Source organism: Motacilla alba, chromosome 2, assembly GCF_015832195.1.
Source record: "Motacilla alba alba isolate MOTALB_02 chromosome 2, Motacilla_alba_V1.0_pri, whole genome shotgun sequence".
In the NCBI taxonomy this organism is placed as follows: domain Eukaryota; kingdom Metazoa; phylum Chordata; class Aves; order Passeriformes; family Motacillidae; genus Motacilla; species Motacilla alba.
The window spans coordinates 3,046,098-3,073,994 of record NC_052017.1 but is presented as its reverse complement, the minus strand read 5'-3'; the positions used below and the strand labels follow the sequence as shown (position 1 = coordinate 3,073,994).

Genomic DNA, 27,897 nt, shown 5'->3' with positions numbered 1-27,897 from the left:
TCTCTGGAAACCTGTGCCAGGGTCTCCCCACCCTCACAGGAGAGAATTTCTTCCTAATATCCCATTTACCCTGCCTTCTGTCAGTTTGAAGCCATTATCCCATGTCCTGTCACCTCCTGCTCTTGTAAAAATTACTTTTAATCTGTCGTTTAAAGTATTGGCTATGGGGCATGAGGCTGGAGGGACCCAAATCCGTGGAAATTGTTGTGGGAAGCACTTAACACAGGGAAAGGTGTGTGCACCTGTAGGGCCATGTACTCTGTGGCCTTGCCTGCCTGCTACTTCCTACAGTTCCTGCTAATGAAATTGTAAAGCCCAAGCAGCTAACCCTTGATTAATCAATCAATTATGGAATAACAGAATGGATTCTGTTGCAAATGACCTTAAAGATCATCCAGTTCCTACCCCCACCCATGGGCAGGGACACCTTCCACTATCCCAGTGATGCCTTATGAAGGCTGACCTAGAACAGAGATTAGACAGAGCTAAAGAATAAAGCAGGGATTTATTCCAAGGCCTCCATGGATGCACCTTGGGCAGCACAAGAGCCCAGCCAGGGCTGCACCCAAGATCAACCCAAATGGTCCCAAAATGCACGAGCGCTCCCGGGGTCTCTCCCTTGGCTCAGTTCTGCTCCATTTGCACCTTGCAGTTCATTGTCCCGTTCCAGCTTTAGCCCAGGCACTCCCACCCTGCTTGTTTTTCTCTCTGCAGCCCACGCTGTTTGTGCTCCTGGGCTGAGATTTGGATCATTTGTCCTTGGTGCCCAGCTGGAGCAGGAATTGTTTTGTCTCCCTGCTCTGTGCAGAGAGCTCAGCATCCCCTGATGTGAACCCAGCCCCACACACTAAAGCAGCACAGAATCTGAAAAATACAAAAGCCAAAACCTGAGGCATCACCAGGTTGCTCCAAGCCCTGTCCAGCCTGGCCTTGGACACTTCCAGGGATCCAGGGGCAGCCACAGCTTCTCTGGAAAGCACATAGAGCCATAACAAAGGAGCTGGGATGGTTGGATAATGTGTGTGTGGCGTTGTGTGTGTGTAGGCACAGGACTGGCAGAGGGCTGATGCCCCTTCTAGGGACGCAGCGGGCAGGGTATGGAACCAGAACCCGTGTGGGGAGCTCAGAGAGTGAAGAAAAGCTGCTAAGTAGCCTGCTGCTGCTGACTGTGGCTTTGCCAGCCGGCTGAACAGATTGCTGGAGCAGGAGAGCAGCAGGCAGCCATGGGAAGGCAGAGAGGAGGCTCAGCATGGTGGATGCCACGAAGTTGGGCGTGAGAGCTCACTGGTTTATTTCGTATTTAGAAATGGAATGTAAACTTCTAATCAGTGCTATACAAAGCAGGAAAGAAGAAATTAAACTTCTGCCCAGCCAGCTCGTTATCCACATAGCTGGACAGCAGGATAACAAGGGGTTGTGAATGTTTTCCACAGCATCTCCCTGCCCCAGTGCCTACACTTTCTGTAGGGACACGACGTGCAGTAAAAACAGTGCAGGCTTTGCACGTTGATCTTAACGCTGTCAAAATCCAAAACCTTTTGGAGAATTACCTTTGTGGAGCAGCCCTCCGACCCACAATACAGAGATGAGAACAACAGGAGTGTGGGAGAAGTGTGGGCAAGCCAATTCAGGACTGAACAGCTTTGGAAGCCTTTCATCCCCTCCTGCCCTGCCACTAATAAGGGACAAACGCTGGAACAAAAGGGTTAAATGCGAGTTGTGTTCAGATAAACAAAGCCACAGGAGGCCAGGCTGGTGGAGAGCAGCCAGCACAGATTTGGCACCAAGGAGGAGATCTAAAAGGCTCTGAGGCTCATCGTGCACGGGCTGGTTCTTGGCTTCAGCTTCCCCATCCCTGTCCACTTTAAATCAGGAGCAACTGCTGTCATCGAGTTTCTCATCAGTTGTTGCATTGTGAGGGGTGAATTATGAGTTCTGGGTCTCAGTAAATTAAAATCAAGGAGGAAAATCTGATAAATGTGGAAGAAAAGAGCAGGAAAGGTCTGGGTCTCTGCCACCAACTCTGTGGGGAGCCATTGGCAAGTCCTTGGATTTTTTTTTTCCTCCCTCTTTTACCTCTTTCTGCAGAAAACAGATATGAGGAGTATTTTCATTACTTGGTCTTTAGAATTGGTAACTCAGCATTTTGATAGATCTTCTCTAGGAACTCTGAGCAATTCTACAAATAACATCTAATTAACAATGTCAATTAAAGCGTTAATTGTAGATTTGCTTCCCAAAGAGTGACACTCACTTAAGTCTAGTCAAACAGCAAATAACACAACCTGTCAATACTCTTGATAAACCATCCTGAGTTGAGCAAAACAGCAGCTTCCTCAGGAGTTTATTGACTGATAAGAGCAATTATTGATTTAAAAAGTGCTGTTCTAAGGCACCGTTTAGTATCTGCTGCGCGTCCATATTTCCATAATTTGGGTTTAACAACATGTGAGAAGCACAGATGTCATTCAAATAAGTCATAAAATTGTGGTATTTAAGATGTTGTCATCATGGAATAATAGAATTATAGAATGGTTTGGGTTGGAAAAGATCTTAAAACTCATCCAGTGCCACCCCCTGCCATGGGCAGGGGCACCTTCCACTATCCAAGGCTGCTCCAAGCCCCGTCCAACCTGGCCTTGGACACTTCCAGGGATCCAGGGGCAGCTGCAGCTTCTCTGGGCAGCCTGTGCCAGGGCCTGCCCACCCTCTGAGTAAAGAATTTCTTCCTAATACCCAACCTAAACCTGCCCACTTTCAGTTTAAAGCCATTCCTCCTCCCTCTGTCACTACATGCTCTCCTCAAAAGTCCCTTGTAAATGTAACCCTTGAATTAAACCTCTGAAGAATGTGTTTCCAGGGGAAATGCAGATGAAAATCATATTTTATTTATTCTTCATTTCTGAGAGAGCAATGCATTTTATTAGACCATTGTATAATCATGTTAATGGGCTTTCTCTTCTTCATCAGTGGAGTCAAGCACACCAATTTCTCATTGCTTGTGTCCTGAGAGTAGGAAAACAAGAAGGTTTGTGGGAAAGCCCACTCAGTGAGGGGTCCTGTAGTCCTGCCCACTCCATCACTGACAGCAGAGTGAATTTACCGAGGTCACTCTAGAGTCTTGAAGGCACTGAGGTGAAAATATAACCCAGAAAAACAATGTTTTGAGGTACTATTGTGAAAAATGAGGGTGTGCCTGGGATTCCCTACAACCCTTTAGATGCAAGGTCAGGTCTTTGTAAACACATTAAATGTTGTGCTCAAAACAAATCCATTTGAACTCATGTGAGTTCATTTCAGACATGTGAGGAAGCAGCAGCAATGCCATGGATTTCTGTCAAATAAATATCCATATTTTGCTGCAGGATGCAGAGACTTGCACTGTCTGAGGGCAGGGCAGCAGCTGCAGTGTGCAGGAATTCAAAGGCATGTCGTGGCTCTATGTTCCCTCATGTCCTTTTATATATACCTAAATATATCTGTATATATCTATATTTTAATAGTTTTATAATTTTATTTATATATTTTAATATATATAAAATATCTATTTATATATATATGTATATATATAAAATATATAAATATAAAAAATTAATATATAATATATATTTATATATTATAATTTTGTATTATATACCTTGTGCATTCATATTTTATATATACTTATATATTAAAATATAAACTAAGATATAAATATAAATATATATATTTCATATGTATATTTATATATATTTAAATAATTGCATAGAAATACCAAAAAATTATATCCACACACCCACAAATATAATTGTATACATGTTCATTTTATCCCAACACTCAGTGGATGAACTTTGACTCTTTGTTGTAATTCAGGGCATGGTGTTCAATGTAAATCTCATTAACTTCCCAGTATCTTAACTTATTAGTGAAAATTGAGTTGATGAATCAAGCCTAAAAGCCTGTATAGACAAATGTTGTACTGGAACTTTCTCCAGCACATTAGTTAGGACTCAGATATAGAAATATATATTAATAAAAAGCTTGTTTGCTCCTACAAATCAGAAAATTAAAGTTGTTAGAAAAGTGAGTCCCTTCATAATGTCCAAACAGAGTGAATTGTAATAATAATTTCAATATATATACAAAAATATTTCTATAACAAGCCTATTCCTTTCAGAAAAACTGCATTAATGTGTTTTAACTGTTATTATGGATGTCGTGAAATTAAAAATTAACTAAAATTTATTATTTTAATATCAATGAGACTAACTGCCACCTCTATTTAGAATTAAATAATGATAATTTTTTTGTCATACTTTTTAGATTGTAGGGGGAGAACAGCTGCATTCAAAACCTTTAAATTTAAGAGAAATGTGTTTCTCTGAGCCATCACTGTAATAAGCAGGATGTCAGGAACATCAGGCATCAATCTACATAATACGGGCCTGGTCTTTCTCCTGAAAGAATTCTGCACAGTTTTAAGGTCAAATTACAAATAATAAACTAAAACTGGGCTTTTATGAGTCAAAGAGGTTTTGGGGAGTTTTTCTTGCAGCTTTTTCTACCCTGCTTGTGTTGGGTCAGTGTGAGGCACAGGCTGCTGAGTTAGGCGACCTCACTTAGGGGACAAGTTCCATCAGAGCTGCTGGTTGGAGTGGCAGATGCTCTGAAAAGCACCAAGAAAGAAGTGATAAATAAGTGGTGGTTTGCTCTTTGACCCTCTGATACACCCACAGATAAAAATTCCCACAACCTGACCGTATTCTGAATTCAGATTTTAGCAACACATCCTGATTTTAGCAACAAATTCCTAAAACTGAGCTACACGGCTGCTAATAAACCTGGGGTTTGGTGGATTTAGGAGGAAAAAAGGTCTCTCCAAACTATTCTGCAGAGCAGAATAGATGAATATTCTATAATTTAATATTCTAATGTTGTCCATCACTGAACCCACCACACCATCCCTGATATTCTGCCAGGAATGTGAAGCACGGGCTCAGTGCTGCTGCAGCATCTGCCACTTCTGCCCCGTGCAGCAGCTGAACCACCGTGGCTGCAGGAAAATGTTTGCTCAGAGCACTGGAGACACCTCCTCAGGATTTAGAGATCTGCCCAACATCTGCAAACACCCAGGAGTTAGAGTCACAGAATATCCTGAGTTGGAAGGGACCCACAAAATCATCCTGTCCTTGCACAAAATCCCAGCCTGTGCATCCTTGGGAGTGGTGTCCAATCTCTCCTGGAGCTCTGGCAGCCTTGGGAATGTGCCCAGTCCCTGCGTCAGTGCCCCACCACCCTCTGGGGCAAGAACCTTTCCCTAAAATCCAGGTTTAATTCTTCCTGTGGAATCCTGGCAGCAGCTGGAGCTGGGCAGAGAAGGATGGAGACTGTGGGTGTTCTCACTGTGGCTTCCAGGATCAACCCCCCAAAGCCCCCAGTGGGTTGGATGGGTAGGATTGATGTTTAATAATCCACCCAAAGTCACAATACAGCCTGCCTGATGCTTCATATGAGTTTTCAATACTCTCACCATCATTTTCACATTAATCCCTCTTTTTTCTGTCTTAAAAGCTACAAAAGCACATCAGATTTACTTCAGAGGAGACACAGAAATCAAGGAATTTTAAATTATTGTGTGAATTATGAAATAAAACCCCCACATTTTATGCCATGCTGAAAAGCCTCCTGTTATTATTTTATTTCTTTAGATGCTTTCTCCTTCCCCATAGGATCAAAATCAGTCTTTGTTTGGATTTCACTTTTAACAAAACCCTTCTCATACAATTTGGTGAAGGCTTTTCCAATCCCTAATTAACATTTGACCACTGGGGTTAAAAGGGGAACAACCTGAAGCCCTGTGGCTGCTCCAGAGGATGCAGAACTAAACTGAAGTGAATATTTCACCTGCTGTAGTGGTCAGTGAAGTGCTGGGAACGTTTTTTGAGAGTGATTTGCAGCAGCTCCCTGAGGCTCCTCTGTGCACGGTGCAGCAGCTCCACTCCCTGGCTCCAGGCAGCTCCTCCTCCCTCCCCAGCTGAGCCAGAACACCCCCAGGATCCAGGAAAACCTGATTTCAACCCAATTTGGATTAAACATTGAGCACAGGGCATTGGGAGGGCATCATTCCAACAATTTTTTTTTTTTTTTTTTTTAAGAACAAAGGGAGATTTCTAATGTAAGCTCAAAGTTTTATCATTTCCCATTGTGATAGCTGTGTTTTAGGATACTGAGCAGCATGGGTTTAGATACAGTGTTTTGGAAACGTGTGAGTTTTTCTCACTTCAGAACATTCCCTTAAAAAATAATTTTTAAAAAAATCCACAAAAAAAGCTCCTACATCCATTTTTCTTATTCTTCCTAGAGTCTGATGAAACTTAATGAAACCAGGTATTTAACAATGTTCAATAAATATGGAGGACTAATACAAAAAAATAAAGATTTAAACCTGCAGTTCTCCTCTTTTATGGGAGCCAAACTTTTATCAAAATTAAATTATCACCTATTATCATTATGAATTAATTATTTTCATTCTTCTAATTGCAGGTTGGGAAGTGGATAATTTGGGGCAAACCCATGCAGGTAAGAACCAGTTGTGCTGCCCATGTCCTCAGTACTTCTGTTCCCCAAAATGGTGTGCACATGTTAATTTCAGATTATTAAAAAGTTATCTGTGTGTCAACAATTATGACAATGATATATTGGTACTTAACTATAATACTTGCACAAAAAGTGAAATTAAAAATCTCATAAATCTCTATAAATCAGTGTGATTTTACCTAAAGCCACAAAATTATACTACTTTTTTTTAAAATAAATTAATTACCACTCTTTGCCATTGATGGATTGAAATAAGTTTTCATTAATTATCTGAAAACTGGTCATATTTAAATACCTGAGGATTATAAATGCAAATTCCTACAGAAATAATATTTGACTTCTCTATTTTTCCAATAAAGTTTGCCCCTGTTTATTGTGTGAGTCTTTTATTCTAAATTTAGAGGTTCAGCTTTGATTTAAACTCTCAAGTAAAGCTGTGTTTACTGCCTGAGAAGACATCACCAAGTATTTATTGCCTTTGGGCCTGATCTAAACAAATAGAAATCAATTGCACTCCATTCACTGCTTTCCACTGAGACCAGTTAGGGCTCTAATAGAAAACACAATCAAAACAATTTCATAGCCAATTTCCACTTTTCCAGGTGATTATGACCTGCTGGAAAGCACAGCCCAGTCTCTCCTAGGTAAGAAACAGAACCATGGAAATTTTTTGTCTCTCTTTTTATTTATCTCTCTGTTAAAAAGGAAGCTCTCAGCTCTTTTTCCCTGCGATTTTGGTATTATTTTCTAATCAGTTCTAATTGCTGTGACATATTTTCTGCTCAGTTACTTTTAGCAGTATTATGAAAATCTATTCCTCCTCTATGAAGCCTTGCAATCTAAGAAGTGTGCTGCTATAAATTATATCCACCTGCTTAACAGTAATTACTAAATAGTGTTAAAGGAAGTCAGCACCATGATTCAGTGCTTTTTTTTTCCATAGAAAACTAGGGATGAATGTGCAAGAGTAATTTAACAAAATTTGCCAACTAATGCAATGTTCTTAAACAAATGCTGTGATTAAAGAGATATATTCTGCTGCATGGATGGCAAACAGATTCTCTTAAATAAGGTTAGAAAAGAGGTTATGAGAGACTAACCTGCCCTAAGAATGCAAAGCAGCACAACTTTAATAGCAAAGAGCAAACTCAAACTTGGAAATTTCCATCAGTTTTGGTCAAGGTGCAACTGAAACTCCAGAAATGGGATAATTTGATAAATTGAGGCTGTTCCTTTGTGCTGGAGAGGAAGAAATGCAGCAGCAGCCCATCCCAAATTTTTAGGAAAGCCATTGAGCTTTGGGAATAATGGTGCTTCAAAAGAGCCCCACAGGGGCTGTCCTACCTCAGGCAGCTTTGCAGGTAAATGAGAGTGTCAGGAGATTCTTCCTCTTCTGCCCCCAACTCTTCATTCCCAGTACGGTTTTAAAGCCTAAGTTTATCAGTGAAACAATTTAGGAGCTGCTTCTGATAAGAGATTAGCCAAAAAATCATGGTATTTAAGACAATATTTCTTTAAAAATAAGGTTATAAACCAGGATTAGAATAATTAATAGACAGAGGAAAGTGAGAAGCTCTGACTTCACCACCTGAGGCCACCCTGGTATCTGGAGATGGAGAAGAGCACATTGCCACAGGGGATGGAGAAGAGATTCCCAGTCCATGATCCTTTGTTTTCTGCAGACCCTTCCCACAAAGTCACTCAGATCAGAGCCGGGGCTTGGAGATAAACGAGGGGGATGTGAGAGCAATCCAGCTGCCTCTCCATGGATATATAACCCATGATTATCTGAGATATCCCACAGCATCCTGACTGGCTTCCAGCACCTGGACCAAAAGAATCATGTTAGTCTGGTGTTTATCACCAGTCCCATGCATGTGCCTCAGATATAAACCATTAAAAATAGCACAAAAGGCCTGTTTTTAATCACTGGACTTCCCCTTTGGCCATGTGGAGTGAAGATATCTTCATCAAAGCTGGAGTCACCAGATGCCTTTTTGAAAGAAATGAACATTTAGCTGACCCCTGATTTAGGAACCTACTTGAGAATGAGATTTTTGGTGGCCTGGAGACACTGAATGTACTGATTAAATACTTTTGCTCTCTGGTGACCAACTGTAATAATAGCCATCCGTAGGTGCCTGTTGTAGAACTGGATCATTTAAAGACATCATTAAATTTCCAGAATTAAATCTATGGATAGGCAGATAAACAGAGCTTCCAGTAGAACTGTGGGGTTTTCTTTGCATCAAGGGGAGGGAAGGGGTGTCCTGGGGTTTTTTCTTCGGATGTGACATTCCCACCTGCCATTGGCACAGGGGACATCAGCAGGAATTGCACTGAAGATGGCTGGTCTGAACCTTTCCCTCATTACTACGATGCCTGCGGCTTCGATGAGAATGAAACAGAATCTGATAATCAGGTGGGAATTAATCTCATAGTTAAAAACAAATGAAGGGGGAGGGGGGAAACAGCAGACTGCTCTCTGTCCAGCCTCTGGTCATGTTCTGATTTGATAGTGATTAGAACAAACAATCAGATGTACATGGCTATGGGAATAAATCACACAGACTCCATTTTCTTCATGGAGGAAAAAGGCCTTTATTCACATAACTCCTTTTTATCCAGTTTTACAGACCTTGTGTGAGACTCCAATTGGTCAGTAGCTTTCTTGCCAATTACTTATTGGTTAGTAACAAGTTGTTATTCTGTATTCATTGGTCACTCAAACCCCTGGTGCGTACCTGTAGGAAAAGTGGTTAGTGAGAGATAGTTTTCATTTTTCCATCTAACGGTGTAAAAACAGTTTCTACAGGTGCCAGTTGCTTTTCACCCAGGAATATGTTGAATATGTTGTTATTTGTTAACAAATTGCTCACACCAGGGTTGCTTTCACATGGGTACTTGCAAAGTGCCAGCTTGCCGTAGAAGAAATGACAGGCTGGCCAAAGCAGGCCTGATTGTATGAAGTCTCTTTTTATGATTTTTCTACCTTTCCTGCAACACACGGGTATAAAATGAGAGAAGTGAGATCTGAATCCTTCCTGGGCCTACATTGAATATTTATGGAAGATGAGCTTTTAGTGTTGATGTAGCTTGGAACTTCTAGAATTGCAGGCTAACCCCTGCTGATTAAGAATCTCTTAGCCAACTGGTTTTTTGGGGGGGATTTTTTTTTTTTTACAGATACTGATAAAAAATATATAGATAGCCTTTGCTATCTCAGTAATAAATAACCTCATGGTGTGCAGACCCAGCCATATAGCAGAGCTTGGTGCACAGTGAGATCTCAGAGGAAAGGAGGAGAAACCAGGCTTTGCAAAGACACAAACCCTGCCTCTGGTTCCTCCTGCCCATTGGCAGCAGTGTGGCTGTGGATGAACCCTTTAACCCTGTGGTTTTTGCCTCCCAAGGATTACTACTATCTCTCAGTGAAGGCTCTGTACACCGTGGGATACAGCACTTCCCTGGTTTCCCTCACCACTGCCATGGTCATCCTGTGTCGCTTCAGGTGAGTGGGGACACCAGCAGGGAGCTGCTCAGGCCCTGGAGGAAGGAAGATGGAGCTCAGCTGCCCCAAACTGAGCTAAAGGTTTTATCTCATCAGAGTTAGAATAAGAAGGGGAAGATCCTTTAGCTGAGTTGCTCCCCCAGCTTGGACACGCTCCAGAAGTCACATTTCAGCAGAGGGTAAATGCAGCAGGAGAAGCTGTGCGTCTGGTTTATGAAACTTCACAAGCTGCGTTGGGCTTGTTCTCTTGTCTATTTTATGCTTCTCTGCATCCTTTTATGAGAAAATACCCAAATCCTCCTATTTCTCAGGTTTAGGACCTGTACTAACACAGTCTTGGCTTAGATGTTGCTGTTCTTAGCACCAAGGTGCTCTGGTCAAGTGTGGTCAGGCCCAGTGTGACATTTCCACAAAATAAAACTATTTTCTTCTTTATTTCTCTTTTTCTCCCCCACTCCCTTCCTCTTTCCTCTCCAGGAAGCTTCACTGCACTCGGAATTTCATCCACATGAACCTTTTTGTTTCATTCATCCTCCGTGCAATATCTGTGTTCATCAAGGACGGGGTTCTTTATGCTGAGCAGGATGGGAACCACTGTTTCATCTCCACGGTGAGTCCAACTCAAACCAAATCCTTTTCCTTTACTTTTTTTCAGCTCAAGATAACAAAAAGCACTGGGGCATGCAGCAGTCTGTGGAGTATCATGAGTTATTAGGGGTAAAGGTAGTTGGTGTTTAACTTCCAGTTCTCAGTCAGATTGGATGTTTCATCTCGTGATGTCAGCAGTGTCCTTCAGAACAAACCTACAGGTTTTATTTTCTGATTCTGCCCTGATTGTTCCTCCCTTTCCCAGATCTGCTCAGTGATAGGTGGGATGACAGCAGACACAAGCAATTTCCTTCATCTGAAGGTCTGGTTTTCCTCCAGAGCCTCATTTGTTCAGGATGCCAGGCAGAGTGATGTGTAAGCAGGGTGACCATTCAGACACGGAGATTACACCTGATGGCCACACTCAGAACATCATCAGCATTACCCACATCTTCATCTCTTAAATATGTAGTTTCAAGCCGAGCACTCTTTCACTGATGCATTTAGCATTTATTGTGTGTAAATCCCAATTCCTTTCACATTTAAGGCTAGTATTTGATATGATAAATCAGCTCACTGGGTGTAATTATGATAGAATTACAAACTGAGCTCTCCTTTATCCATCCAGTTATGAGCTAACTTCCCTGTGAGTCACTTCCACAAGGCAAGTGCAGCTGTGGAGTTTCTTAGTCAGCCTTTTCTTTGTCATTGAAACTAGTTTTTGCTCTCAGTTCTTCTCCACAAGAAAGCAGAAGCCATGTTGGGTCTGTAGTTTGCTCCTGCCACTCTTCCAACGGTGGCATCTGCCTCTTTGTTTGGAAACACTTAAAGCATAAAACACATTAAAATCAGCCATTTTATGACCAGATCTTCAGCCTGGGTAGAGCTTCCATGGAGAAACCTGAGATCTGATGGTTTAAACACCTTGATGGTAGATTTGGCCCAGAGGATGAAGTGAAAGTGGGAGCTGATCACTGCCTCCAGCAGGAACTTCCATTTTATACACAGATTCTGCTCAGATTTGTCAGATTATGTCCTTTTTCCTCACACAAAACACCAATTTATCAATTATACCCTTTTCCAACTAAAAGAGAAAACAACTAAAAAGCATTTAAAAAACGTTTATTCTATTTTCAGTTTCATGTAAAACGTTTATTCTATTTTCAGTTTCATGTAAAAAGTAAAACAACACAAATATTATAATTCAAACCATCACAATCAATTCCTAATTACAATACATTATAAACATTTCTTAACTTATCAACATTTACCACACCATACTATAAATACCTTAAAACCAATCATCTGAAATTGCCCCTCATAAATCCTACTACATCTTTCATAATTCTATTTCTCCAAAACATCTAATCTTATTTACAAAACCATCCTTTAAAACTTATTTCTAATTCCGTTTCTCTCTCAACAATATCTATCCTCTTCCATAACATTTCTAAACCAACATTTCTTATCTCAAAATTTACATACAAATACACAACGTAAGTCTTCTATCGAACTTTAAAAATTTTCTACAAATTCATTCCCCACAGGATTTGTTGGAAAATTCTACTTTTGTAGGACTAATGGCACCTCACTGGGGTGCAGCACTGGAAAGACCAGTGTGTCCTACTCTCACAGGGTAGAGCTTGGTTGCCACCTTAGACCTTTGTCACAGAATCATTTAGGTTGGAAAACCCTCTGGAATTGAGTCCAACCATTCCCAAGCACTGCCAAATCCACCCCTAAACCACATCCCCAAGTGCCACATTTCCACATCTTTTAAACTTCTCCATGCATGGTGACTCCACCACTGACCCAGACACTGTTCCAGTGATTGACAACCCTCTCAGGAAAGAAATTTTCCTTAATATCCAAACTAAACCTCCCCTGATGCAATTTAAGACAATTTCCTCTTGTCCTAGCATTTGTTACCTGGGAGAAGGGACCGACCTTGTTACCACCTCCTCTCAGAAAGTTATAGAGAGCAATAATGTCCTGTCTGAGCTTTTCTCAAGCTTAAACAAACTCAATTACTTTTTAATTTTTTAATATTCTGTTTTATTTTTATTCTATTTTAATTTTATTTTAATTTAATTTAATTTATTAATTTTAAAATCTTTATATTCTATAATAATTTTATTTCCAGTTTTCCTATTTCTTTAGTTTGCTCCTTCCCTGTCCTATCCATGAATGAAAGCTTCCATCTTTTTTTTTTTTTTTTTACAGCTGATCACTCAGCCTTCTTTTTCCTCACACTTACTTCCATTTTCTGTCCTTGAGTGACAACACTGATGATGGATGGCAAGGAAGTGCAATTCCCAGCTGCACACAGGAGGTTTCATCCTTTCAGATCCCACTCGCAGGGCTTTCCACAGTCATCCTGCCATTTCATGTCCTTCTCTGGGTTTCTCAGAAAAAAAATCAACTGGATTTTTTTCTTCCCTGAATTTAATCCTGGAAGGGGGCTTAAGTCCAGCAATTGGTGTTCACTGGGGCTGTGAGCCCTCAGCAGCACAGGATGTGCTCAAGCTGCTCTGAAATGCTCCTTGACTTCTTCCCACTGGTAAAATTGGCTTCCACCCCATCCAGGCTCTGCTGCCTAAGTAAAACTTGCCATTCTTCACATTCCTTAAAACCTTTACCATTAAATGTGTGTAATGCCAGCCCCAGCTCTTTCCACTGAGAGTTCTGGAGAGGTTGAAAGCATTTTTTCTGTTAGGCCTAAGCAATGCAGAAATAACTTTGTTCTCCATCCCCTGCAGGTGGAATGCAAAGCAGTGATGGTGTTTTTTCACTACTGTGTCATGTCCAACTACTTCTGGCTGTTCATCGAGGGGTTGTACCTCTTCACTTTGTTGGTGGAGACCTTCTTCCCAGAGAGGAGATATTTCTACTGGTACACAATCATTGGCTGGGGTAGGTGGCACTTCTTGTCTCTAACATGTCTCGGTGTGCAGGATGGCTCACAAACCATGTGTGGTATTATTGTATTTGAGGGGTGCCCCAGATGAGGGAAGGAATGATGAATCTGACCCCATGTTCTCAGAAGGCTAATTTATTATTTTATGTTATCATATTATATAAAAGAATACTATAGTAAACTGTACTAGAGATACAGAAAGGATACAGACAGAAGGCTAAAAAGATAATAATGAAAACTCGTGACTCTTTCCAGAGCCTGACACAGCTTGACTCTGATTGGCCATTGAGTCAAAACAATTCACACGAAACTAATGAAACAATCATCTGTTGGTAAACAATGTCCAAACACATTCCAAAGCAGCAAAACACAGGAGAAGCAAATCAGATAATTATTGTTTTCCTTTTTCTCTGAGGCTTCTCAGCTTCCCAGGAGCAAAATCCTGGGTGAAGGGATGTTTCCAGAAAATTTGACTGTGACATAGTATTTTCATGTCAGGTTTCAAACCATAGTTTTAGTCTTGATGATGCTGAAATTATGTTGGAATGATGCTGGAATTCGAAATGCAAGGAACTCTCAGAACTTTGGGCCTGTAAGCCAAAGCTTAGAACTAAACCCAGGATTTGATCTGAGACCTTGGAAAAGGCTTCCAAACTTAGGTGACAGAAGCGAGAATGTGGATTTAGAGTTTAAAGCAGAAACACGTTAAGCTAAGTAAAGGAAAGTTTAGAGTTTTAGAGTTTAAGATATAGAAAAATAAAAGAAGTTACAAGACTAAACAAGGGGATTAGAATGCAGTACTGTAGGTTTGTGTATCATAGCATGATTGACTAAGAAATACATGGACCCATGCTAAAGAAACATATGAACCCATGCTTACACTTGTAGCGTGGGTCCATAAGACAAAATATTTAAAGATTGAGTCAAAAATATAAATATCCTTATTGGCAGTGTTTTATTGGTCTACAACTCCTTAAAAGGAGTTACAGAGGGTCTTGTCTCCTTTAACTAAGGGTCTTGTGACCTTCTGAGCCATGCAGTAAGGATGTGAGCTGAACTTGCCCTTCCTGCCTATGTAGAGGATAAGAAAAATAAATCACATCATCAAAAACAATTCAAAGGTCCCATCTCAAATTCCTTCCAAAATTCCCCACAAGTGAATTATCACAGCATAGAATTACCACTGCAGCCCAAGCTGTGTTGTGTGAATAGAGTTGCACTGAAATCTGGAGGATGCCACGTCTCTTGCAGAGGTGTAATCTGCAACAGAAAATTGCCTCCCACAAGATATGATCTTAACATCAACTTCTTCAGCATAATCAAATCTGTAGTCCATTTTCTAAGGCTTCATTTGTGCCTTTCTTTCAGATAATAACTAAATTGAAAACATACCCAAAGGGTATTCACATCTGCTTATCCTACCTGGATGGGAAATAAAAACTTGCACTGGGAAGGAACAATATTTATTTCAGAAAAGCCAGTTAAATGATGATAACCATGGTAATTATTTTTCATTCTGGCCTTCTGGATATAAATTGATTCCTGTGATGTGTTAATGCAAGCAATTCTTTGCAGATGTTTTTTGTGCCGAAGTAAGATGGTGAATGCAAAAGAATACCTTCATTTAAAATGTTTCTGAGAATGTTAAACTCAATTTTTATACTTACAGACACTTCTGAAATAGAAATAATCCTGTATATTCATGTGTAAAATCTACACACAAACCACACACCGTAAACTACTCTCTTTAGGAAAAAACACCCTTATGTAGCCTGAACCTTCAGGAAATCCACAGATGGTCTTGTTTTTTCCCTCCTGAAGCAGCTGTACATAAACCAAAATTTTCATCTCCTGGCAAAGACTCCTTACAGAAGGGAGAGAAAATCTTTCTAGAAGGTAGAGAGGTAGAGAAGGTATAGAGAGAGAGGAGTCAACAAATTATCATAAATAATCTGTGCCATAAAAAGGCTGTTGGAAATGGATGGTTACTGGAAAAGGCCTTTGGGAAAGAAAATGTTGGAAAGGGTGCTCAGGGTTCCTTTTGTACCCTCCACAGCTGTGTAATCACATTATAGCTGAGGGGAAAGTGTGTTTCCAAGGAGAAATTGGAGGTTATGTACATGGAAATCTGACAATTAGAAAAGAAAGCAATGCAAAATTGCAATTTGTAAAACCTTTGCAATCTGAACATAAATCAGAGGTTGAGTTCCTTTAATTAATTTTGCACAATTTTCATATCTGTAGATTTGTCTGAATATGAGAATATTGAAAACCAGCATATATTAACTGACTTCAATGTTTTTTTTAATCAGTCTTTGTAATGAATAAACTGCCCAAATGGATTCATTCTATAACCCAACCTCAAAATATTTAGTTTTTAGTTGAGTGCATAGATAATAACTGGCATTGAACTAAACATTGGACTACATAGAATCCCAGAATGGTTTGGGTTTGAAGGGACATTAAAGATCATCTGTTGCGCCCCATGCCATGGCAGGGACTCCTTCTATTGTCCCAGGTTGCTCCAAGCCCTGTCCAACTTGGCCTTCGACAATTCCAGGGGTCCAGGGGCAGCCACAGCTTCTCTGGGAATTCCATCCCAACCCCTCCCAGCCAGGAATTGCTTCCCAATATCCCATCCATCCGTGCCTTCTGGCAGTAGAAGCCATTCCCTGTGTCCTGTCCCTCCAGGCCTTGTCCCCAGTCCCTCTCCAGCTCTCCTGGAGCCCCTTTAGGCATCTGAGCTCTCCCTGGAGCCTTCTCCTCTCCAGGTGAGCACCCCCAGCTCTCTCAGCTTTTCTCCCCAGAAAAGGGGCTCCAGCCCTTGGAGCATCTCTGTGGCCTCCTCTGGGTTCATTTCACCAGGTCCATGCCCAGCTTAGATAGCTGGTCCAGGTTTAGCTTGTGTTGGTGGGCACAACATCCCGATCACTTCAGATTCAAAGCAGCAATATCTTCTAAAACCTCTCCAGATTTCAATGGTTCTGTTTTGGGTTTTTTTTAAAAACACAATTATTTTCTCACCTCCCACATGTTTCAGCTGGACTCACAATTTCCCTGATCTGGTGGGAACAATTGGCAATTTGCAAAGCCAACAGGACCACTTCCAGGCTCTGGATTTCATCCCTGGAGGGCAAAAGCAGCCCCTCAGCTCAAAGCTGGTGGGGAGGGAGATGCACTGAAGCAGTGAGAAAGAAGAGCTCAGCACTTTGCAGCATCTGGATGTTGATCTGTTTCTCCAAATGTGCTGAGACTTCAGTGTCCTCATCTTGAGGGATTAATGAGAACTGCATATGGCTCTGTTGATCCAGGCAGTTTTTCCTTCCTAAATCTGCAATATGCTGGTGAATTCTCTAGATGGACTGCTGTCTCCCTGAGCTCTCTGCTAATGCCTGCTCTTAATGATGCCTCAGGTTTCAGCTTTTATATTTTCAGGTTCTGTGCTGCTTTAGTGTGTGGGGCTGGGTTCACATCAGGGGATGCTGAGCTCTCTGCACAGAGCAGGGAGACAAAACAATTCCTGCTCCAGCTGGGCACCAAGGACAAATGATCCAAAGCTCAGCCCAGGAGCACAAACAGCGTGGGCTGCAGAGAGAAAAACAAGCAGGGTGGGAGTGCCTGGGCTAAAGCTGGAACGGGACAATGAACTGCAAGGTGCAAATGGAGCAGAGCTGAGCCAAGGGAGAGACCCCGGGAGCGCTCGTGCATTTTGGGACCATTTGGGTTGATCTTGGGTGCAGCCCTGGCTGGGCTCTTGTGCTGCCCAAGGTGGATCTATGGAGGCCTTTGAATAAATCCCTGCTTTATTCTTTAGCTCTGTCCAGTCTCTGCTCTAGGCCAGCCTTCAGAAGACATCACTAACTCAGGGCAGCACAAGAATAAATCTCAGCCTTCAGGGCTTGTCTGTTTCCCAATGTTCCTCAGAAGCTGAAAAGGAAGCGATGGAGAGATAGAAATTTTTTGATGTAAAGAAAAGTAGTGTGAGGATATGTATATTCATGCAGCAGATGGTTCAAAGCTCCAAGCTGATCTGAAACATGGGGTTTTTTAATTCATTTTTATGACACATTTAGTTTTAATTCTGCCTTCCTGCACACTTTACAGATTTGGAATGCTATTCATAGCATCAAAATTTATATAGAGGAAATTTAAAAAAACCATGAGACCCGTGTTTTATAGAATAAAAGAATGGTTTGGACTGGAAGAGACCTTAAAACTCATCTCATTCCCACCCCCCTCCCTGGACACTTTCCACCATCCCATGTTGCTCCAAACCTCATCCAGCCCAGCCTTGGACACTTCCAAAGATGGGGCACCCACAGATTCTCTGGGCAAATATTTGATATTTCAAAGTTAATTTGATAAAAATAAAATTAAAATTTGATATTTAAAAATTAATCTTAACTCCTCCAAGGGCAAAAATGGTTTTTTTTCTCAGTATTTTCTAGGTATTCACCTGTGAGAAAGGCAGACTTCAAATGGATTTTAATATGCATGATTTCTCCTCCCCAAAGCCTGTCATTCTATTTCTTCATATCATTTTCCTTTCAAATTCTTCTCTCTGTGGTTGTTTGAAGGAGGAGGGCTTCATCAGTCACCCAGGTCTAACAGGGATATTTTTATTTCTGACGGTGGATATTTGATTAGACAGAGGCTTGTCTAAGTGGGTTCAAATGACTGACTAATTAATGCGACATCAACACAGCCTTGCAAAATGTATTAAATATAATTGTTCCTGTCAACTCACCACAGTCTTGTTCACTGCTGGGAGCTGGGGTTATCAAGGTCCTTCTTTTGTTTGGGTTTTAGCATTTCATTTTTCCAGTGGTGCCTGAACAGATGTCAGCAGTTTCTTAGTCAAAGATTTTATTTACCATACAGTGGAGATCCAACTTCCCCATGGTTGTCTTGCATAAATGCATTATTTTATAAAAATATTTCCACTGGAAAAAAAAATCACATTTCTAGGGTTTTCAGAAAGGAAAATAAGTCCAGGTTTCTCAGTGGGTTCTTACTGTTTTAATTAAATTTGCATTTTACATGCATTTTTTGAAAGTGAAGAAATGTCTGAAATAGGAATTAAATCCTTACTCCAATACTCTGGTTTTGGAGTCTGTTGTTTTGTTCTGGTATTTTTTTGAATGGAAAAAAATAAATATTCCTGTGAGCAAAGGAAACCTCTCATCTGTGAATTAATAAAGAAAAACTGGTTATTTACACAGTAACAGAGAAAATGCAACATATGTAAATCATTTACAACAAATTACTGAAGAATATACAAAATCCAATAATGCCATTCCAGCTCAACATCTGGCACTGCAATTCTTGCATGATTCCAGTAGCTCTAGACACGGATGAGGTTGATTCTCTTCTGCCCAGACTTTGTTTTATTCTTCATGCAGCAAAGCACTGAGCAACAATGACTGGCACACAGCATCATTCTTCCCTGCTCCCAGTTCTGCTCCTACAATCCCACCCCTGACTGACAGGGATATTTCTGGAGCTCTGAATTAACCCAATAAATTGCTTCATCCCATGCACAAGTGCTGTCAGGAAACAAAAGTTCAGTGGAGAAGTTGCATAAATGCTCATTGCTGAGCATCAAGTGTGTCTGGACTGTTCATGTGTCGCTGCTTTGTCCTCTGCAGGTACCCCAACAATTTGTGTCACTGTCTGGGCAGTGCTGAGGCTCCACTTCGATGACACTGGGTAGGTGTTGCTGTGTGGGAAATGGTTCCAGGTGCATCCAGCACCATGGCAAGGGTGCCACAGGAGTGTGATTGAAGAATTGTGATTGAAGAATCACAGAGTGAAAAAATCCTTGAGGTTGGGAAAGACCTCCAGAGTCACCAAGTCCAAGCTGTGACTGATCCCCACCTTATCCCCAGCCCAGGGCACTGAGTGTCACCTCCAGGGATGGTGTCTTGGTTTGAACAGACAGGTGTCTGCTAAGGAAGGCAGGAGCCTTTCCTGAAATGAAAAATGTAAACCCCCTCCCTCCAAATTTTGATTTTGACATTAAGGGGCTCTCACGCAAAGATATGGGAATAGGAATAACAGTTCTTAACTAGGAAAATTAAAAATAAAAATGCAATAGTACAAACAAACAAACAAAGCAGCAAAAAAAACCAAAATACAAACCCACTGCCAGAGTCAGAAGAGGAGCTGACCCCTGTGTGTCAGGGTGGTGGCAGCAGTGCCATTCCATGGTGGCTCAGCCCTCCTGCAGGGCCAGCTGTGCTTCTGCTGGAGCAGGGATCCTGCACAAGGCTGGAGTTTTCCTCTGCAGCTCCAGGGCTGCTGGAGATGGGCCTGCTCTCCCTCTGGGAATGCAGGGCAGGAGAAAGCTGCTCCTCTGGGAATGCAGGGGGCAAAGGCTGCTGTGCTGCTGCCAGGCTCAGATTGGATCCAGGTAGGAATGCTTGGCTCCTGCCCTGGGCGCAGCATCTCCCCATGGGATGATGGAATTTGATCAGCCATGCAGGGACACTCAGTGGCCACGGACAGCAGAGATCTCCTGGAGGGAGGATTGGCTGTGGGAGAGATAAAGAAACTGCCCCATGAACAGAGGATAACTGCCCCAGCTCTGACAGATGCCAACAGAATACTCCTATTTCCAACCTAAGACAGATGGGGACTCCAAACCTCCCTGGGCAGCCCCATCCAAAGTTCAAAAACCCTTTTAGTAAAAAAATTCTTCCTGGTGTCCAGCTTGAACCTCCTGTGGCACAGCTTGAGACCATTTCCTCTTGTTCTGTTTTGTCCTTTCATTTCTCACATCCATTTGTGTATTAACATAATTTCGGTGCAGAGTTCAAGTACTTTTCTGTTCACAGAGTTACAGTTTGATGTTTTTGCTACCACTGCAGTGGGGAATTCCTAAAAGATTCAGATATCAAACCTGTAAACATGCAGCTGACCCCATTCCCTGCTCCATTAAATTACTGGAGTCTAGAATATGGTTTGCCTCATCTTACAAGTGGAATCCTATTAATTCTCTGCTTCTTTCTCACTGATTGTGGAGGAAATTGAAGGTGATGAGCTCAGCTGTAGAAATTATTGGAGGTAAATCTAGTAAAATGAAGGAAATCTGTGAAGGCATTGCTGAGCTTTGATTTGCCAGGGCAATTAGGAGTTTATCTTCCCACTGAGGAGGGTTTCCCATGAATTTTGCAGGGGAGATGAATAGAGATGAAACAGAAATCCACATTCTGTCTTCTATGTGGGGAAAAAAAATCATAAAGAATTCAAAAGGGTAGGTTCTTTGAAAAAGCTGCAAATATCCTGTTCTAAAGGACCAGAAGGAAAAGCTTCTCCCAGAGCTGGACCTGCATATTTTGGTAGTCAGTATCTGCTCCCATAGAGCAGCAGGTGTGGCAGGGAGGAACAGTTGTGTATTTACACCCGAAAAGACAAACTTGGTAATGATTTTTCATGAGAGCTATGCTTGAAACTGGTGAAATGTTAGAAAAAATGAGGTAGACTGAGTAAAATTTCAAAAATCAGTCAGTGGTTCTTTGAAAACACAGAACTGAGGGAAAGGCACTTAGTACCAAAATCCCATTTCCAAGTCATTGAGGCTTATGCTTTAATTTTGCCTAATTTGGAAATACCTTGATGCAAAATTTCCACAAAACTCATTGTTCTGTCAGGTTTTCTTCCTCCTTGTCCTTTCAGAATCACTCTGGAAAGCAAATAAAGCCTTTCCTCCACTGGGGATGCCAGTGCTGTGACCCAATGTTCTATTTTGACATTAAGACAAATTAAATCATTTATTTCCATGCAAAACAAGCCAGAAACCCCTGTTGTGTCATTATTAGAATTACAGCACTGGCCCTGAAAGCACTAATTTCTCTTACAAGTCCAAACAGCCGTTGCATTTTGCAGGTAGGGAGAATGTCTTGCTGAAGGAAGAAGAAGAAAAAAACCCCGAAAAAACCAAAACAACCAAAAACATTCCTATTATTTAGAGAAGCTATTTAGCATGCAAGACATTTAGACAGGTTCTAGCTGAGAGTCTCAGTGGTTACTTTTTAAAAATCAGCCAGCATTGTTCTGGGAGTTGGGGGAGAAGTCAGCATGAGCCCGAAAACATTGTGGAAATTACTGGACTGGAAAACCACAGTGGCAAAGGCAGGGACTGAAATACAAGCTCAGAGCCTGAGCCCCCTCCTGCCTGCTCCTTACAAAACTGGCAGAGCTCCCTCGACTTCAGCTCCTGACTTCCATGCCTGTAAGGGACAGGATTGAGGAGATAAATGCAGCTGTCTGTTGATCCAGAGCTCTGCTCCTGATTTAAGTGGAGTTATTCCAGACGTGCACCAGAGATCAGACTCTGGCCTCTGCAAATGGAAATCACATCCCTTCCCCAGCCCCCTGGCTCCCTTCCCTTCATCCATCCTGGAAAAGAATAATTTCTTTTCATCCTGCTCTGTAGGGAAGCATTTGACAGAAATTAGGGAGCTTGTTTACGTAGTGCAGAAAATTCCAAATGTTCTGTCGTGCATTCCCTTTTTTTTTTTTATCTGAGGAGGAGATGGTGATTCCTTCCCCCACATTTATCCTGTAGGTGTCACAGGGACTGAAAATCCTAGAAAGTCCTTGAAAATAAACCTCTGTGTGAGCTTGCTCTGATTCATTGTTGACATCTACAAGGTGGAAGTTGGGAATTGAGCTCCTGGAAAAACAGGGTAGTGGTTTAAGTAGAAGAAAGGGTCTAAGAAGAGGAGAAGAAAAAAGCAGAGAGGTCTAAGAATAGGAATTTGTAGGGGATGATGTATCAGAATGCACATTTAAAGTTCCTCAGTGTGGGGGAAAAACCCCAAAACAACCTCCAAGGTCCTCTTTGTCCCAGCCAGATTCTGGGATAATTAACTGGGCTGTTGGTCTCCACAGTCCAGATAAGTGGAATAAGAGGTGGAGTCCTATCCCTGTAATTCCTCATTCCTACATGGACAAATTGCCATACATCAATATCTACTTTTGCAGCTAAATTAATTGGAGAATTTTCCCAGAGTCTTCCAATATTGGTCAATTCACTTAAGACTTTCAGGGCAGATTTAATGTCCATCATAACGAGACTGAGGTCTGCAAATAATGGGTAATTTTCACTAGACAGCACCTAATTATAAATGCATGCAAGGAAATTAGAAGATAATTGCTGATTTTAGGTCCATACCATTGTCGATCACTGACAAAAATCCTGATTTCCACACTGTGGGTGAGGAGATCCCTCTGAGCATTTATCCCCTTTCAAATATTTTAAGCTAGGTATCCCAAGTGAGATAACTAGGAAGTATTAATTTGCACTTGAAAACCTCAGTCATCAGCTCCTTAGATTTTTGGGTAATTTCAGGTTTCCATCCTGTGCAAACAAAAGCAAAATTACATAATTCTGTGTAAATTTTCTCACTTCTCACCAGCTGTACCATACAAATCCTTATTGTTGGTTTTAGGGGAATCCAGTAAAATATTTGAAATGAATAAATATTGAAATGAATAAATATCTGAAAAAAATTTGAGATATATCCATATGAAATGAATAAATATTGTTCAACTGAAAATAACGAATATTGTTCAACTGAAAATATAAATTTAAATTAAATTTCTAAACCAGGCATCACTCAGCCATTTGGGATTTCTCTCACACACACTTTGATGGTGGGATTTTAGCTCTGCCTCCTCACTTTTACACATGTATATAGTTTTGTTTAAAGATTTTCCCTTTTTTCCCAGATGCTACCACACAACCATTTAAATGACACTGAAGTTGTAATAAGCTCTCATGAGACCAGCAGTGTTTTATTCCTGTAGGTTCTTCCCAGTTGTTTTTTTGGTATTTGACAAATGCACCATGACAGCCTCTGCTGGGACTTTGGCTCTTTTCCCAGTGGGAAGGAAAAACTCCTGCTCAGAACTGCAGGTACAATTTAGACAGATTTCCATGATTTTATATTTTCTAGGGAGAAAATCAGGGGAAGAAAGTGGAGGCAAATGAAAGATAATTTTTAGTTGATAAATTCTTGATGACTTGAAAAAGTCATGAAGACATTTCTCAATAATAAATAGTAGTCATTATAATAGTGTAGCAGGGCCTGTAAAAGAAGATTATTTTCATTATTATTGGTTTTCTAGCTCTAAAAATGTAGGTTAACATTAAAACTCTCTTTGAATATAAGCCATATATGTGAATGTCCAAGTGCACATGTGTGAAATAAACTTCTGCAGAATCCTTTGGTGATTTCAGAGGAAGATTTTAAATTCTGGGGTAGAAATGTCATTTTATTTATGATTACTCACTAGCAACAGCTTAAAAAAGGAGCTGACCCCAACTGTTGCCCAGTATTTGATCCTTCTCAGATGAATCCTGGATAGGACTTGCAACCCAATGACTGGAAAAATATTCATTCCAATATGTGAATACAACCAGGATTCTGGTGCCCTGGAAATGTGTAAAAATCCTTGTGTCAGGGTCAGACACCAACATTCATATCTGTTAACCCTGGAAAAGTGAGTGAGACATCAAACTTTAGAATAACCATCAAAAAAACCTGATCCATTCACTTATCTTTTTTTTTTTTCTTTTTTTTTAAGGGACAACTTTATGGTTGTATTATAGACACAAAAACATACTTAAGGGTTTTGCCAAAATACCTAAGCTGTTTGATAGGAATACCATTGAAACTGCCACAAAAATACTTATTTTACTTCCAAATGATTGTGGAAAGGCTGTAAAAGAAAGCTGCAATAAGACAAAGTAAAGAACTATCACTATGAACTTAGATACAATAATTTAGTTGCAAAACCAACCTCCCACATTCTGCCCCCTTAAACTAAGTTGTAAGCTCGTTAATTTCATTGTTTTGTCTTGTTTTATTTCCTTCTCTTTCCCCATCCCATTCTTTCCTCAACGACTGCAGCTGCTGGGACATGAATGACAACACTGCCTTGTGGTGGGTGATCAAGGGTCCCGTGGTTGGGTCAATCATGGTGAGTAGAACTTGGAGAAGACACTTCTTCATCTCTCCCGAGGACAAATAACCAATTTAAACATCTTCAAATACTTTACAAACTGCGCTGCACCCCTGCGCTGGACTGGTGGGCAGATTCTCTAAATTTCCATCGTTGGCCAACCACAAAGCCAAGGAATTTCGTTATTAAGAAGGATTAATACAAATTAAATGATTTGCAGGAGCACTGCCTGCAAGCAAAGGAGTTATTCAGTTGCTTAAACACAGACACAAATGCCATAATTAAGACTCCAGAGCATGAGGAACATTTGTCTGGGGCTGGCAGAGGTGTCATGGGATGTGTGGAAATTCAGGGCCAATTGGGGTGGCAGCTGAAGGGCAAGTGAGACAATCCAGAATACCTAAAACAATAGTAAATTTTAAAAAGTGAATTTAGTAATTTGAATTTAGTAAATTTAAATTGTAAAATAGTAAATTTTTCCTGGTCAGTGACCAGGAAAATGCACTCTGTCTGCTCAAAGGGATTAACTTCACAGCTACATTTATTTATCTAATATTAGAGTGATTAGTTATTAAGTTGAAAGTGAAAATAATTTAGATTTCATTTCTTAACTAAATAGTTTGACCTGAAAAACCTTATGAAAAATAGTTAACCATTTTATACCTTGTTAGTAGAATGCTACAGAACTCCCTACCTGTGAGACTGTAACATAAATAAGAAAAAATAAACATTTGAGTCAAGTACCTTCAGGTACTTTCAATCCCTATCCTAAAAATATTTTTAAAAATTTAAAAAAACCACCACCACCACCACCACCAACAACAACAACAACAAAATCCAGCAAAAAACAACATTATAATGGTGCCCCATGTGAAGATCAACTCAAAACCTTCAGATTATGAGAGTGATGCTGATGTTCATGTTCAGTTCCTGGTCTCCCTATAGGAATATAAGATTTTATAATGGACCAACTTAAATTTCCACTGTTCAGGCTCTAAGAAGCCGTGGAGTTGGTGACAGCCAAATCTCAAGCCAAAGCATTGAAATAAATGAATTTTATCATGGTCCAGGTTTTTAAAACAGATGGAAACTGTTAAACTGAGAAGTCTGTTAGTCAGAGAATAGGAGTTAAAATGCTTTTGCTCTCAAGGCTTTTATTTTATGATTTTTTTTTTGTGCAGGGATCTTTCTTTTTGCTCTGCACAGGTTGATAGTGAAAAACGTTGAAAGTTTTCCATTTATGTTTCTCTTCTCTTGTCTTAAAACTGCAGAAATTCTGCCTCATTTTAGCTGCAGCAAGGGGGATAAGACCCTTGTGAACTTTCCCTATTGCTCCCAACCCTGTAAAACTTTCAGAATGTGGTTTGGAGAAGAAAAAGGAAATGTAACCAACAAGTCACTGGGAATGTCTCATTTTCATACTTTGTAAAAGTATGCCATGGTCACCATTTTTTATTTTTTTGTCTTTCCCCCAGATAAACTTTGTGCTTTTTATTGGCATAATTGTGATACTTGTGCAGAAACTCCAGTCACCTGACATCGGGGGCAATGAATCCAGCATTTACTTGTAAGTACAAATAAAGCAGTAATCAATTTAAATAACTGATATACACATAGGAAAAACCCACAAAGTAAAAAAGAAACCTCAGTTAATTAGCTGATTTTTGAAAAGAGTTCCAAGGTCTATTAAATTATTTTGATTTTTACTTTGATTTTTCAATCCATCAGCCATGAAAGTGCATTTTAATGCCAGCTTTTACCTTTCTTTAAAAGGCTTATTAAATAAGCATAAATACAAGATTAAAAACAAACCCAAACCAAATCTCATGTTTTTGCACATCAGTTACCTGAAAATTAACACACTGGTATAAAACTTGTTATCCTCATGGGATGGTTTGCTGTGCTTCATAAGTTCCAGGACATGGTTCAAAGTTCACTGAAATCAATGAGGTTTGGTGAAAAGTTTTAATTAATTTTAGGCTGAATTACAGTGTAGGAAGATCCCCTAGACATACTTATGTCCATGTTTCTTGTAAACTTAAATGCATTCCACTTAAGCCAAACATTTCACACACACCCCCTTAAAATAATTTTAAAATGAACATGAATCCTAAAATTTTCCTCTAGATGTTTGCAGCTTTGTGATTTATATGAGGGTTTTTTTTAAGCTGGAATCCTTTTTATTAGCTTCCACCTCACAGGAGGGCAGAGGTTGGCCAGTTGAGGTGGTGATCAATATCATTTTGAGGGCATGCAGTCATTCTCCAAATAAAAATTATATAATCCTCTGGAATTACCAGGATATGGGGCAGCACATCTGGTGTAGGCCTAAATGCCACAAACATTTGGTTTTGGGATTTTTTGGTAAGCTTGAGTCTTTTCTTGCATACATAGACATAGGTAGGACCTTTTAATTTAGTACTAAATTCCTGATGAAAATAGGCAAGCTATGAACACCTTAAATAAAACTGAAAGATGTTAGAGTAAAGTAAGAGATACTTATTTGGTAGCAAACACAATTATCCAGTAATTAGTTTCACCCTAAGTAACCACAATCATAATATAATTATGTCATCCATCTAAATGAGAATTTTCAGGGAAAAATATATCCTCAGCCTGCCTATTTTTCTTTTTTTTCCTCCCTGCTTTCCAGTTTAGATTTGCATTTAAAAAAATATTTTCTACATCAATTTTCATGTCTGTAGCCAGACATCCACTTACTGAAAGCACTGCCCCTTTCATCTTGCTCTAAACTGTGTTTCCACAGCCAAAAATAATGCTTTAAATTGATTCTGTGGGCGGATTTACCTCAGAAATAAAACTGAGGATGAGAGTTTGTGACTAGGTTAACTTGTGCATGGTCTGCCTAGGGATTGCATGAAGGCTTCCCATGGATGTGCTGCTGGGAAGCCATCCCTGAGTTCTTAGATTTTCATGAACACCTGAGATGTGCAGAGCTCGTTCTGAGTCTGAATTTTTAAGTGCATGTTTGGTGTCTGCTGCACATCTCCAGTATGAAGCAAAGCATGCCACGGACTCCAAAGATTTAACTGGATTATCAAACATCCCTTGTCATCCTGGATCAATGTGGCGACTGGGTTTTGCTGGTGTTTTTCCTATGTGTATAGTTAGCCACCAAAACCAAGAGAAAAAACATCATATTTTCTGTTCCATTCGCTGCCATTATTTTTTTCCTCATGTTTTTTTGCAACTTTTCTAACCGGGTGTGTATAAATCGATCTCGCATTGATGTATGTGTTACGGAGTGGAGTGTTGTTTATCCAAACAGATTTGACAGCAGAAAAGTTCACACAGGGACGACAAAAAGGAATGA

General features: G+C 40.4%; 1 protein-coding gene across 11 annotated transcripts in view; it reads left to right on the top strand.

Annotated features, from left to right (window-relative positions):
• ADCYAP1R1 (ADCYAP receptor type I) overlaps positions 1–27,897 on the top strand; it is a 149,751-nt gene that overhangs the window by 100,160 nt on the left and 21,694 nt on the right. For all 11 annotated transcript variants that reach the window (XM_038128749.1, XM_038128748.1, XM_038128747.1 and 8 more), the window contains 9 exons: positions 6,523–6,558; positions 7,179–7,220; positions 8,895–8,998; positions 9,990–10,087; positions 10,565–10,697; positions 13,435–13,588; positions 19,241–19,301; positions 24,512–24,581; positions 26,039–26,130. In XM_038128749.1, the coding sequence (XP_037984677.1) occupies positions 6,523–6,558; positions 7,179–7,220; positions 8,895–8,998; positions 9,990–10,087; positions 10,565–10,697; positions 13,435–13,588; positions 19,241–19,301; positions 24,512–24,581; positions 26,039–26,130 (790 nt within the window). The remainder of the gene's footprint in view (positions 1–6,522; positions 6,559–7,178; positions 7,221–8,894; positions 8,999–9,989; positions 10,088–10,564; positions 10,698–13,434; positions 13,589–19,240; positions 19,302–24,511; positions 24,582–26,038; positions 26,131–27,897) is intronic.